This window comes from Phasianus colchicus, chromosome 20 (genome assembly GCF_987193195.1).
Source record: "Phasianus colchicus chromosome 20, bPhaCol1.hap1.1, whole genome shotgun sequence".
NCBI classification, from domain to species: Eukaryota; Metazoa; Chordata; class Aves; order Galliformes; family Phasianidae; genus Phasianus; species Phasianus colchicus.
In genome coordinates this window covers 583,322-595,714 of record NC_143455.1, presented here as the reverse complement: position 1 = coordinate 595,714, position 12,393 = coordinate 583,322, and the positions used below count along the sequence as shown (strand labels likewise).

The 12,393-nt window shown below is 40.1% G+C and overlaps 1 protein-coding gene across 6 annotated transcripts in view; it reads left to right on the top strand.

Annotated features, from left to right (window-relative positions):
• The window catches only part of GAS7 (growth arrest specific 7), a 105,203-nt gene that overhangs the window by 78,678 nt on the left and 14,132 nt on the right, over positions 1 to 12,393 (top strand). For all 6 annotated transcript variants that reach the window (XR_004168396.2, XM_090122047.1, XM_031603780.2 and 3 more), the window contains 4 exons: positions 2,062 to 2,136; positions 6,379 to 6,457; positions 9,667 to 9,795; positions 11,799 to 11,922. Coding sequence is in view for 5 of the 6 variants with exons in the window: in XM_090122047.1 (XP_089978173.1) it covers positions 2,062 to 2,136; positions 6,379 to 6,457; positions 9,667 to 9,795; positions 11,799 to 11,922 (407 nt within the window). In the remaining variant the exon portion in view is untranslated. The remainder of the gene's footprint in view (positions 1 to 2,061; positions 2,137 to 6,378; positions 6,458 to 9,666; positions 9,796 to 11,798; positions 11,923 to 12,393) is intronic.

The window sequence follows — 12,393 nt, the reverse complement described above, 5'->3', positions numbered from 1 at the left end:
AGATCAGCTGACATGAAAATGAGGTCATTCCCCGTGAATCCTTCCAGCACTTAAGGTGGGCCTGCACAAAAGCTGGAGAGGGAGTCTTCATCGGGGACCATAGCAATAGTACAAGGGATAGTGGCTTAGAACTACAACAGGGTGGATTTAGATTAGATATTAGGAAGAATTTTTTTACAGGGGATGGTGAAGCAGTGGCACAAGTGAAACCAGATGCCTCGTCCCCAGAGGTGTTCAGAGCCAGGCTGCATCAGACAGTACAAGTTTCAATCCTGTATTATAGGCAGGAAGGTCTTTTCCAATCCAAACCATTCTATGATTTGATGCAAAATTAGCCATATAAGTATGCTTTCTTTTGTCATATATTTTAAATTGATGTGAGAAAAGTGCTGGCAGATAGTGTTGTGGGTGAGGGAAGACAAGCTATGGTGCTACTGGTGGTCCTGGCTCGTTCTGCTGGTTCTGCAGTCAGAGCAGTGACCTACAGATGGGGACCGAGACGTGGACAGTCAACAACTTGATTGTTGACAAAAACTGTGAATTCACACCTCTTTGTGGCAGAGCTGATTTCTGAGTAGTGTTCTTGTAAAATTGGCCTTGAGCTGGCTGGTTTTGTACTGAGAGGATGGGGAAAAAAAGAACTCACTGTGCTGTATGAAGTTGGTAGTTGCACTCTGCTGCAAAGAGCTGGGTATCACCTTGTTTTCAGCCAGCTGCATCTCAGAGTAACATCCGCACCACATTTTCATCAGCCCAGAATAGTAGGTGTATCTTAGCTAGTCAGAAGGATCCCTTCGTCTTGAATGCACCACACACAGCAGTGTGTGTTTAGCTAGCTGCTGCAAGCTGGTATGCCAGAAATATCCCACCTTCTGTCTCACTTTTCTTCTGTGTGTAGCTCAGCACAGAATAAGGAGCTGCTCCCATTGGGTGCCACACTGCTCTTCGTCAGAGGTGCTAAACTGAGCAAACGTGTTTGAAAATTGGCAAAGCAGTTGTCCTTTGTAGTCAAGAGAACTTTGCAAATGTTTGGCTAGGTGAAAATCATCAGGGGAGCTGGAGTTCAGCTTCAAGCATGATTCATGTCACCTCTGAACCACTAGCTGTTCCTCCCCTCCATGATGTGCAGTAAGAATCTACACCCACCACTGCTTAACGGTTCTTCTCCCTGTGGACATTCCTACAGTGCCAACAGCTGCACTCTTCCTTCCCACCAGTGCTGGCAAGTTCAGCTGTTACTGGAATGGTGCTGCTGAGTGAATGCAAGCAAGGAACAGGACCCTGCTTCAGCACTGGGTGGGTAGGTGAAAAGCATGGGCTGCCCTCCTGCACACTGGTTGTAGAAGCCTCTGCCACATATTCACCAGCTTTGTCATCTGTAACAGCAATTAGGAAGCATTTGATGTCACTAGTGAAGTCCAGCACCCCAGATCAGGGACCACGGCAAACATGGAGAAGCCATTTATGTACTGGATACTTGATACCATGTCTCCACTTGATTTTCTCCTCTTTAATCAGATTGAGTTGATCTCTCTCACTTGCTGTTGGTGATTTTCTAAGTTCTTCCTTACCCTCCTCAGGTCACGTCTTTCTTCTTGTGGGAAACCGTCCTCCAGGGTTGACTGTAGCCTGATAGCTACATTGCTCACTCTCACTCAGAATTTTTCAGTATAGTTGCATCCCCTCATGTTTGCTTCAGCGATGTGTGACTTCATGTTTAGCAGCACATTGAGACATATACTTCTCGACCAATTTTGGAGACAGTTCATGTTGTACCTTGGAAACACTTTGTCCTTGTTATTCGTGCTCCAGAACTGTAGTTTTTTCTTCTAACTTTATCACATCTGCTTTTCTGCATGTATCCATGTTCTTTCCACTGCGTTTTTAGCATACGGAAGGGAGAGAGAGATCTTGAAACTGGTGCCAAGCACTGAAGATTAAAAGGAAAATTCCTGTGGCAAGATCCCTTAAAATACAGAGATTTTCCTTAAACTGTGTGTGTGGGTTTCTGGGTTAATGATGATTTACTGCTGTCTTTCTATTTTCTCTCTGTGTGTGTAGGATAAAGATTGAGGAAGAATATGCTAAGAACCTATCCAAACTATCTCAGAATTCCTTGGCTGCTCAGGAAGAAGGGTAAGTTTGTCTCTGTGACTTTAGCAGGAGACAGGAATTTCTAACATTAAAGTCATTCCTCCCACACAGATACAGGCATTCTTCCTGAGCTCTTCCATTCAGTAGAGGTTTATTTAGCTTAGCATTTTGAATGTATTGGGAAAGACAGAATTGGTGTGGAATATTTTTATTTTGAAGATATTCGTGATAAATTTTTAGCAATACCTATATACGACCTTGCATTTCTAATGATGTGTTTAATGCTATCCTTGTTGGGACCAGCAGTATTTCCCATAGGGATTAGCATGTATACATACTAAGTTACTTTGAATATGGAGCAACGTATAGAATAAATATGCAGCTGAAAGCATATTCATTTCTGGAAAGGGAAGGATCAAAGAGGCCTTGCTGAGGAACACAGTGGAATGCTTTTCATTTTCCTGGCATTGGGATGTCTCTGGCACCAGCACTTTTTTGCCTTAACAAAGATTGAAGAACAAACCACAGCAGCAACACTTCAGAAATTATCAAGAAGATAATAAGCAGTGTGCTTTGACTAGACTACAGTTCTTTAGTAATAATGAGAAGATATCACTTCTGAAGGATTAAAAATAATTGTCTATTCCAATTCTAAGCACTGAAATCTGAGGCTGGAAATCATAGAATGGCTTGGGTTGTGAGGGACTTTACAGCCCACTGAGCTCCAGCACTTGATTTGTCTGGTTGTCACCCACTAGGTCAGGCTGCCCAGAGCCTTGAATATGTCCCACGATGGGGCACCCACACCTCTCTGGGCAGCCTGTGCCATTGCCTTACCACCTTCATAGTAAAGACTTTCTTCCTAATATCTAATTTCAGTCTCCATTCTCCTAGTTTAAAATTGCCCTCCCCTGCCCTATCACTATCTACCCAAATGATTGTCCTCACCCTAATTCTGACACTGTTTCTATTGGAAGTGAAGCTTCACGTGATGTTTTCTCTGCTTCCAATAGACAAGAGGTCAGCCTTGTGTTATTTCTCTAAGCATCTAAACTTATGTCCAGGTTTCAGCTGGGACAGAGTTGATTTTCTTCACAGAGTCTGATATTATGATGTGCTTTTGCTTCAGGAGAAAAACAATGTTGATAACAGCAGTGTTTTAGTTGTTGGCAGCTTCTCTCAGTGTCCTGCCAGTGGGAGACCCACAAGCCACAAGGAACTGAGAGAGGACAGAAAGAGGACAGCTGGCCTAAACTGACCAAAGGGATATTCCATACCAAATGACATGATGTGAACACTGTAAAACTGTGGGGAGTTGGGTAGGGGACTGGCTGAACATTGGTCCACAAGTGGTGAGCAATTATGTTAAGCAGTTATGTTTTGTAAATATTATTTTCCCATCATGCTTGAGAGGACTCAACTCACTGGAGCAACATTAGGAGTTTACAGATCTTTATTTTAAAATTACAGATGATGGGGAATTTTTGATGCTACTATGGATGGGAAATATGACTGTCTTTGAAAAGGAGCTGGGGGAGAGGGAGAGAAGGAGCTGTGAAATTGTAGATCAGTCAGCTTTATATAACCTTGAGAAAGTGATGGAACAAGCAGTCAAGCTTTCTAGCAGCACTTAGTGGAAAACAAAGTGATGAGCAATTATTGTGGATGAATACAGAACCAATGATGTCAAACAACCCAAATCCCTCCAGTATGGGAATAACAAGCCGTGTGGAAGAAGAAATCAGCATCATAGCTGATTAGTGTAATTTAGTGTAGCTTTTGACTATGGGAGATTCTTGTAGGCAGGCAAGAAAAATGGGCAAAAGGCTGATGTTCAAAACTGGGGAAGAAATCATACTTAGCTGTGTGAGTAGCTGTAGATTGAGAATCCAAAAAAAATTCTCAAGTCTAGATTTCTTTTCAATATCTTCATTAATGATTTGTGATAGAAAAAAGAATGGGTTTATTAAAATCAGAGATGAGGCAAATCTAGGAGGGCTGACGTAAAATTTGTAGAAAAGATTGCATTTCAGAGTGATTTTGGTAAACTAGAAAAATGAGCTGAAAAAAAATTGAAATTCATTTCAGTGAGGAAAAAGTACCAGGTTTTACGCTTCCACAAGGATGTGAAAGATACAGTTACATAACAGTTTGTGGGAGAAGGATCTGTTTATAGTGAATCACAAGCTTATTCATCAACAACTTCATGCTGTTGTCTAAAACAGCAATCACATTGAGATCTGCAGAAGAAAGAGTGTCTGATACAAGATAGTCGTGACCAGTTTAGCAACTTGAAGATGATGCAGCTTTTGTTATGACACATTAAGAGGAATCTAGGCTGTTGGAGAGGGTCTAATGAAGGCATGTCCAGCCTGGGGGCTACACACAACCCTGGGTAGCTAGTAACTCAGCCTCATAAGATCATGAACCTTTAGCATTATTGTGTGATTTTTAGCAATATTTTTCATGAGTTGATTGCATGTAGCTCAAGCACAGACTGTAGGTGACAGTGGAACTCTGCAGGTGAGGGCACAGTGCAGGGCTGACCCACCTCTGGGGCATGCCACACACACACGGTCTGATTGAGACCCACGTGTTGTACACTTTACATTATCATGAAAGCTGTGAATTTCATGAAGCTCAGGCGACTGAATCATTACAAATCCCAAGAGTTCTTTAGAAGTGCGGATGCTGATTGTGGGATCATCATTTCCTCTTCTGAAGGAAGGTGGCTGTGTCGAGGTAAAATGCCAAAAGGATTTTATCATTTGTGAAATGAAACAAAATCATCTATGGAATCAGATGGAAAACTTGTGCCAGAACTTGAAGATGAAGAATGGCTCACAGGTTCAGCTTTCTGGTGGGTTTGACTACTCATTTAAATGAGTCAAACATGTGTCTTCATGGTGGAAATCAACTTATCTGTGCTACATTTCAAACCATGACAACGTTCAAAATGAAACTTAAATTATGGCAAGTTGAAGTTATGAAAAATCATTTCATACATTTTCATATATTGGCTAATGACTTCCCAGTCCTATGGACAGCAAAAAATATGAAGCCTTGGTTTCATATCGAATTTGATCATGACTCTTTATTGGACTTTATCTGTCTTCCCAGAGAAAGATATCTCTTACTTCACAATCACACCTTATTCATACCATCACTTTTATAGAATCATAGAAAACCATAGAATCCTTAGAGTTGGAAAGGACCTTTAGATGTCATCTTGTCCAACTCTCCTGGAATGAATAGAGGTACCTTCAGCTAGATCAGGTTCTCAGAGCCTGGTCCAGCCTGACCTTGATTGCCTCCAAGGTCTGGGCATCCACCACATCTTTGGGCAACCTGTGTCAGTGCCTCACCACCCTTGTTGTAAAAAAACTTTTTCCTTATATCCAATCTAAATCTCCCCAGTACAGTGTTTTTGACAGTACATATGTTTGTGAACAGATGTTTTCAGGAAGAGTAAAATTAGATAAAAAAATCTCTGATAGGCATCTTCAGAACTCATTAAGATTTCAGCCACTTCCATCAAACCATACTGATGCATTATGTTCACAGAAGCAAGGTCAAATATCCTACTGGTCTTATAGTTCTGTTGCCCTTTTTTTTTTTTTTAAATGAAAAATATTAAAAGAAATTGTTACTTATATATAGTAACTATACTATTTATTTTGTATGCGGCAAAGACAATCTTCACTCACTGTGGGCCAGGCAAATGAGAAGGTTGGACACCCGTGGTATAGAGGATTGTACCTAAAATTGCATTGTTTAGAAAATAACTTGTCTGAAAGAAAAAGAAGGTGGGAGAAAGGACCTGATATTTTTCAAATACTTAGCGGCTTCTGCACAGAGAATTAGAATTATTTGCTCACCAACTCTAGTGTTCGAAGTAGAAGAAGTAAAGGAAAAAATGCACTTTTGAAAATCTATTTTAATTATAAAAAAGAAAGAAGTTAATAAATGTTGGATAAGTATGTGTTTAAAATTTTAAGGATAAGATAGCAGAGTATCTTTCTTAAGGCCACTGTGGAATCTCTGCAACTGGAGGTGATTATGTACACTTTTCAGAGAACTGCCATATACACTGCAAATGTGATTAATTATTCCTTGGTAACAGAGACCAGATATCTTCAGAGATTTCTGCTGTCACTGTTCCATGATTTTGCAGAGCATGGTATGCTACATATCTTTGTTGTGTCATATGAAGCTGCCTGATCGATCTTGATGTAAGGATGTTCAGAAAACTGCACTGATCATTGCTATGCTGTGTTTTTTCAGCACACTGGGAGAGGCTTGGGCTCAGCTGAAGAAGAGTCTTGCTGATGAAGCAGAGGTTCATCTCAAATTTTCTTCTAAGGTAGATGGTTTGTTTTCCTTGTTGCAAAAATCTTTGCCCTCTAGTTGATGACTTCCCTTGAGTTTGTACAGATTACTTCTCTAGAGGAAGAAACAAAAATAATACTATTTGGTTTCTCACCAAGAACCTACTTTACCTGTCTGCAAGGAAGAGAACCAGGACTGTGACTTGTTCATATTGTTAGCCTTTCTGAAAAGGGCACTGGGAACTTTGTGTTATGCTCAGGTCTTCTCTCAAGTGGTGCCCAGGGAGACTTCTTACACAAATTATTGCTTGTACAATATGTGTACAGATCTGTTTTTTCCCACCACATGTGACATACGCTTGCATCCTGTTAAATTGTGTTAACCTCTGTGGGTGATCAAGTTCAATATAGATGCACATATCTAAGTACAACAGCCATGTTCTGAAAGAACATTATAGCTCTGCAGTAAGTGATTATGAAGAGGTTACTCAGGCAACCAGCTGCTGTCCTGGTAACCCACTGCTCTGCTTCAAACTTCTACTTCAAGGTTATAATTAGTGAAATACTTTTTGCTCCCTATTGGTTTCCCAAATTGATCTCCAATGGGAGGAGGTGCACCCTGAATGACATGTAAATGTAGTCAAGCAGTGAATAGGACTCTTTTATTGTTTTGCTGCTCCTAAATCCTCCACAGAAGCTCCTGTAGCATCCTCTGAACTCAACACTGATCCTTTACCTGCTTTTTCCTAAGTCCAGCTTTCTTTTATTAACAGTATGTTTTTAAAAATACTGATTATTGCTGTTATGTTCAGAAAAAAGATTTTTAGAAGTAGGAATTGCATTTCTTATTGATAAACAAAATCCATCAGTGCTGGCACAATGCAAGGCACACCACGAGTAATCAAAAGTAAACCTGACTGTGAAGATACTTACAGTGCTGTTACATGAGGAGGGATCGCAAATACATTGGAGATGGTGACTGCTCTTGGGGCATTCAGAAAGTGTGGTGTTATTGCATTAGTGATACGTGTAGAGACTGGAATGGCAGTTGTAGATACATACACACAGGTGCATATATCTATCCTTCATGAAGGCAGCCATGGGATTGAAGCACTTCTCCAGCTGATTATCTCTCATTGAGCTCCAGGAGGTGACTTCTGCTCTAGAAGAGAAGATGTGCATGTACCATAGTTTAAGTAATGGTGGACTGGTCTGGTTATGGTAGTATTTTACCAGCCATTCTGGAAATAGTGCTGACGGAGCAGATAACTGCTGTCATTGAAAAGTCTTCTCTAATGTCCAACACACAAAAATGGGGAAAGTTTACTTGCTTGCATTTTAAGCCTCTTGATGATGCATTTCCCATTGTTATGGGGATCTCAAAATTTTCCAATCTCATTATTAAATGCACGTAATAAATACCTTAACTTTCTGTTGGTCAAGGACAATTACCACTGAAGTTTCTTCTGTTTGATTTCTCTGGCTCTGGGGATTTTCTTGAGGGTTTTTGTAGCAATGCCTGATTGGATCAGATGAGTCAGGTTTCTGTCTTTCTTACCAAAGCTGATTGACTCATCTTGGATTGTTTGCTCAGGTTAACTCATTTATTGATGGAGGTATCTGAAGTGCTCTCTGACTATTCAGCTAATTCAAACTCAGTTGCACACAGACATCTCTATCAGTTATAATATGTTGCCTCTTCAGTTGCCACTGAAGCCATGCAGAAGTTCTCTGTGACAGTTCTTATTTTCATTGAGCAATGGAAATGCTACTGGCACAGATATGCATTTGTACCTCAGGTATTGAGCTTGTACAGGTGTGCTGAACCACAAAGCTGCGAACAGCTCTTTATTAGCTTGTCTGGGTCATCATGCCTAAAGGGTCATAAATATATTGTCTGGAGTTTTCTAGTCCAAATTCCCATTGAGATCCACCCACAGTGGATCAAGTTAGGTACATCTTTGTCTGGCAAAATCATGAGTATCTTTTAAGGATAGAAATTTCACAACCTCTCTGTTTAACCTATGCCAATTTTCCACTAACATTCTTGTGATACATTTTAAAAACGATATTCTGTCTGAACCTTCCAAATATAGAATTTGTGGCCATTGTCTATTGTGATATTGCCTGGCCCTACGAAGAAGAATTTGGCTCCTTGACTTCCCAATAATTGTAGGCAGTATTAAATCACCTTGGTGCTACTCTCCAGCTTATCAACGTCAGCTTAATAACTTCTCTAGGAAGTGCTATGAGGCCTAGGTTATCTCTGTAGCATCTCTCTGTCAAAAGGCTGTATTGAACTCGAATGAAATGTCTTTTTCCATTAAAATAGTTCTAAAGGAAAGCGAAAAATACATGGTTTTAGGGACTACTTAATTATGCTCCTCTGGGCCATTAGAGGTGACTGAGTACCAAACTCAGCCGCATAAGCAGAGCCCAACACCTGCACTGAAAAGATGATAGAAAAAAAAGTATTAGGTTGCTTCTGGGAGGGTGAAATGTCTTTATCCCTTTGGAGTGCATTTCCAAAAAAAATCAAGGCCATATATGTATGAGAAAGTTACAGAGCAATGGGATGCAGACTCTGTCAGAATTGAGTATCACTGACTCTAAAGTCTGGACTGTAAAAGGTAAGTGCCTGTACTCGTAATCACAGATGTGGTCTCAGTGGGTCTTTCCTGAGTTACCATTATTTGAAGGGCCTCAGCTAACTGCTTAGACTTGCTTCTCTTTAGGCTCCCTTACATCTAGCAGAAATAAATAGATAAAATGGGCCATTAATGGATCCGTTTTCCCAGTACATAAAGACATGTAACCTCAGTGTGTTGAGTCACTTCACTGCAGTCAGGGTTAGCGGCTTTTGTTTGTGTTCTTTTGGGTGGGTAAATTGCATCAGTTACGTCAGAATTGGAGCACTCAATTAGTGCTATAATAATTGCCTGAAGTTTGATCTTACATACAAGAGAGGAGAAAGGATTTAACAGAGAAAGAGGAAAGCAAAATATATGCCTTTCTGCTTCCCTCAGTAAATATTCTCTTAGCAGAGCTGTCCTATGAGAGGTGATGTTTGTAGTAGCATCATTCAGAGCTAACTTGGGCAAGAGAAACGTTGCAGTACGACACTGCCTGTGTCTGCAGTGTTTGTATTGTTGACTCTGTCTTGATATCTGATCAGCAGGAAAGCCAGTAATTACTGCCCAACTCTTCATTAATACAATTTTCCTTTTTTTTTTTTTTTTATCAGCTTCAGAGCGAGGTAGAGAAACCCCTGCTCAACTTCAGAGAGAACTTTAAGAAAGACATGAAGAAGTGTGACCACCACATTGCAGACTTAAGGAAGCAGCTGGCCAGCCGCTATGCAGCGGTTGAAAAGGTGGGAGTGGAGAAAAAACTGGAGAGTTTTGAGATGCTGCTGTCCGGAATTCAAAAACAACTGCCCGTGAAAAGTTTCTGTTCTATCACAAGGAGCCACAAAGATTTCTGCTGAGTGCTTTCTGCTACTGGTTATGCTTTACTGGGCTCCAGGTGTGGTTTGCAGCTTAGCTGAATTTTGGGAAGCTAAGAGCCGCAGCCAGTGCTCCTGTGTTACTGCTGAGCTAGTTTTTTGTTGCATCTTCTCTTTTCCAGTTTGGGATAACTTATTTCTGACATAGTTGATAGAAATACTCTTAGCTTATATGTGTCCAGAAGTCAAATGTATTGCCCTCAAAATCTAAGAGACACTTCATAAGAACAGCAAAAGCCAAAAGCTTATCTACTTCAGTATCCTCTTGTACAATGGAAGCAGATAGCCAAGAAAGTTAGCTCACACTTGGCACAGCAGTTTGCAAACACTCTCCTAGTACCAGTTTTCTGTGTCACAGCAAACAGCAACACCCTAGTTTCAGGTGCTATTTTAACTCAAGCATCCAGTAGGCAGCTGAGGTCATGATTATAGAGCTGTGCCTATGAGAAAAGCTTTCTTGTGAGTAGCCGTTGGGAGGTAGGCTCAGCTGCCAAAATAGTTGGGCTAAATTGTGTGGTTCTTTGTCATGGTTTCTTCACTCAGTGTGCTCTTGGGTATGAGCTGGAAAGAAAAACATATCACTCAGTTAACCCAGGAGGTTGTGTGGACTTCCATTAATGATCAGAGTGCACATGAAAAAGTTCGCTCAAAGGGCAAAATTGTGGAGAATGGACAAGATTGTTAGACTGTATATATTCAAAGAAAGCACTTTTCTTTAGTCTTCAGTAGGGGTATTGAAAAAGATGAATCAGAAGACAGTAGGGATATTGAAAAGGATGAATCAGAATAAGTAGACTTGAGAATAAAGAATGGCAAAGAAAAAAAAAAAAGCTGTGTCTTCAGTTTGCCAGATGAAGCACAGATTCTCACCAGATTGCTTTCCTGCTGCTCCCTCTTGTGACCTGCCAAACTAAACCTACTATCTTTAACACTGAAATGAAAAATTCAGGCAGTGCTTTGAGAGCTTCTTAAGTTACTCTCAGGTGTGATGTGGGAAAATTGCAAGGTGATAACAAGTCATCCAAATTTAGTTTTTGGCACTCTAACTTGAGAAAGAACAATATGACCTATTTTGTAACAAGCAGAACCGTTGGAGCAGAACAAGTTTTCCATATGTATTTATGTATGTACTTTCCTTAGGTATTTGCAACTTCAGCAAATGGGAAGACAGCTTACATTGGTATTGGATTACTTGTTCAGACAATTTGTTGATTTACCTGTATAATTTAAGTAATTACACTGATAAATAAGGTCTTAAAACCTTGAAGAAATTTAAGATGATTTAAGTAATCAGTTGTAAACAGGTCTCAGGTTATTGATTTCTGTGTCATGAACTACTGTTGTCACTGACCTGAATTAATTTTTCTAAAGTAAGTCTAAAATTTCCTGTTGTTAAAGTTGCTGATAAATGTATATTGAAACTAGAAGGTAGTTGAAAATAAATTCTATAATGTAATTGAAATTCTTCAATTTGTACTGACAAAAGCATATGTAAGAGGTATCTGGCTAAGAGATTTGGAAGAAGTTTCAGCTCCTCTTTGTTCCAGAAAGAGTGAGAAAGTTACAAAGAACATTACAATCTGATTATGCCTTTTGATACTGTAAGGCAGACAGATAGAGACCTGAAAGTCCAGATGATTTTGCAATTTCATCAGTGAAAAATTCTGTATGGTGGTAGGACACTTCTTTGAAAGCCATATGAGGTTCTAGGAACTTGAATGCCAGTTAGAACCCAGTTTTATGCAGAATCCCTGACTGACACATGTCACATGACACATCCCATACTGCCTCATGTATGAAAAAGTCATTGATGGCTGAAAGCAGGTGGAAGCTCTTTTCATGTAAACAGTATGGCTTTTAATTACTCCAAGGCCCGGAAAGCTTTGACAGAGAGACAGAAGGATCTGGAAATTAAGACACAGCAGCTGGAGGTGAAGCTCAGCAACAAGACAGAAGAGGAAATTAAAAAGGCAAGGCGGAAGTCTACTCAGGCAGGTGAGTACCTGCAGTTGTAAGCAAGTGGGAGGTAAGTGCAGCACTGGGGAACCAGCTAAGAGATCATGGCATGGATAACTGGGATGTAACTGCCCATCCATCCATCCACTTGTTTTTTGTTTTTTAAGACTGCAGCAGTGAAATCTAGCAATGAATCATAAAATCATTTGAGTCAGAAGGGACCATTAAAGGTCATCTAGTCCATCTCTCCCGCAATGAACCTTAAAAGCAGAGAATTCTTTTTAAAGAAAAAAAATAAAGCCAGGTTTTTCTAATACGACATCAGGAAATGACTGATGATTTTGATAACTGAACTAAAAGGAGAGTGTTTTGTAGAATTGAACTTGTGTTATAAAGTTGTGCTGAGGTAACAGTGTTTGTGAAACTTTAGAAGTGGGAGTTAAAGAAATTTGTCATAGCCTGAAGTGTCTTTGAAATGGAATTAGTGTCCAGTTTCAATGTAGCTAGCCT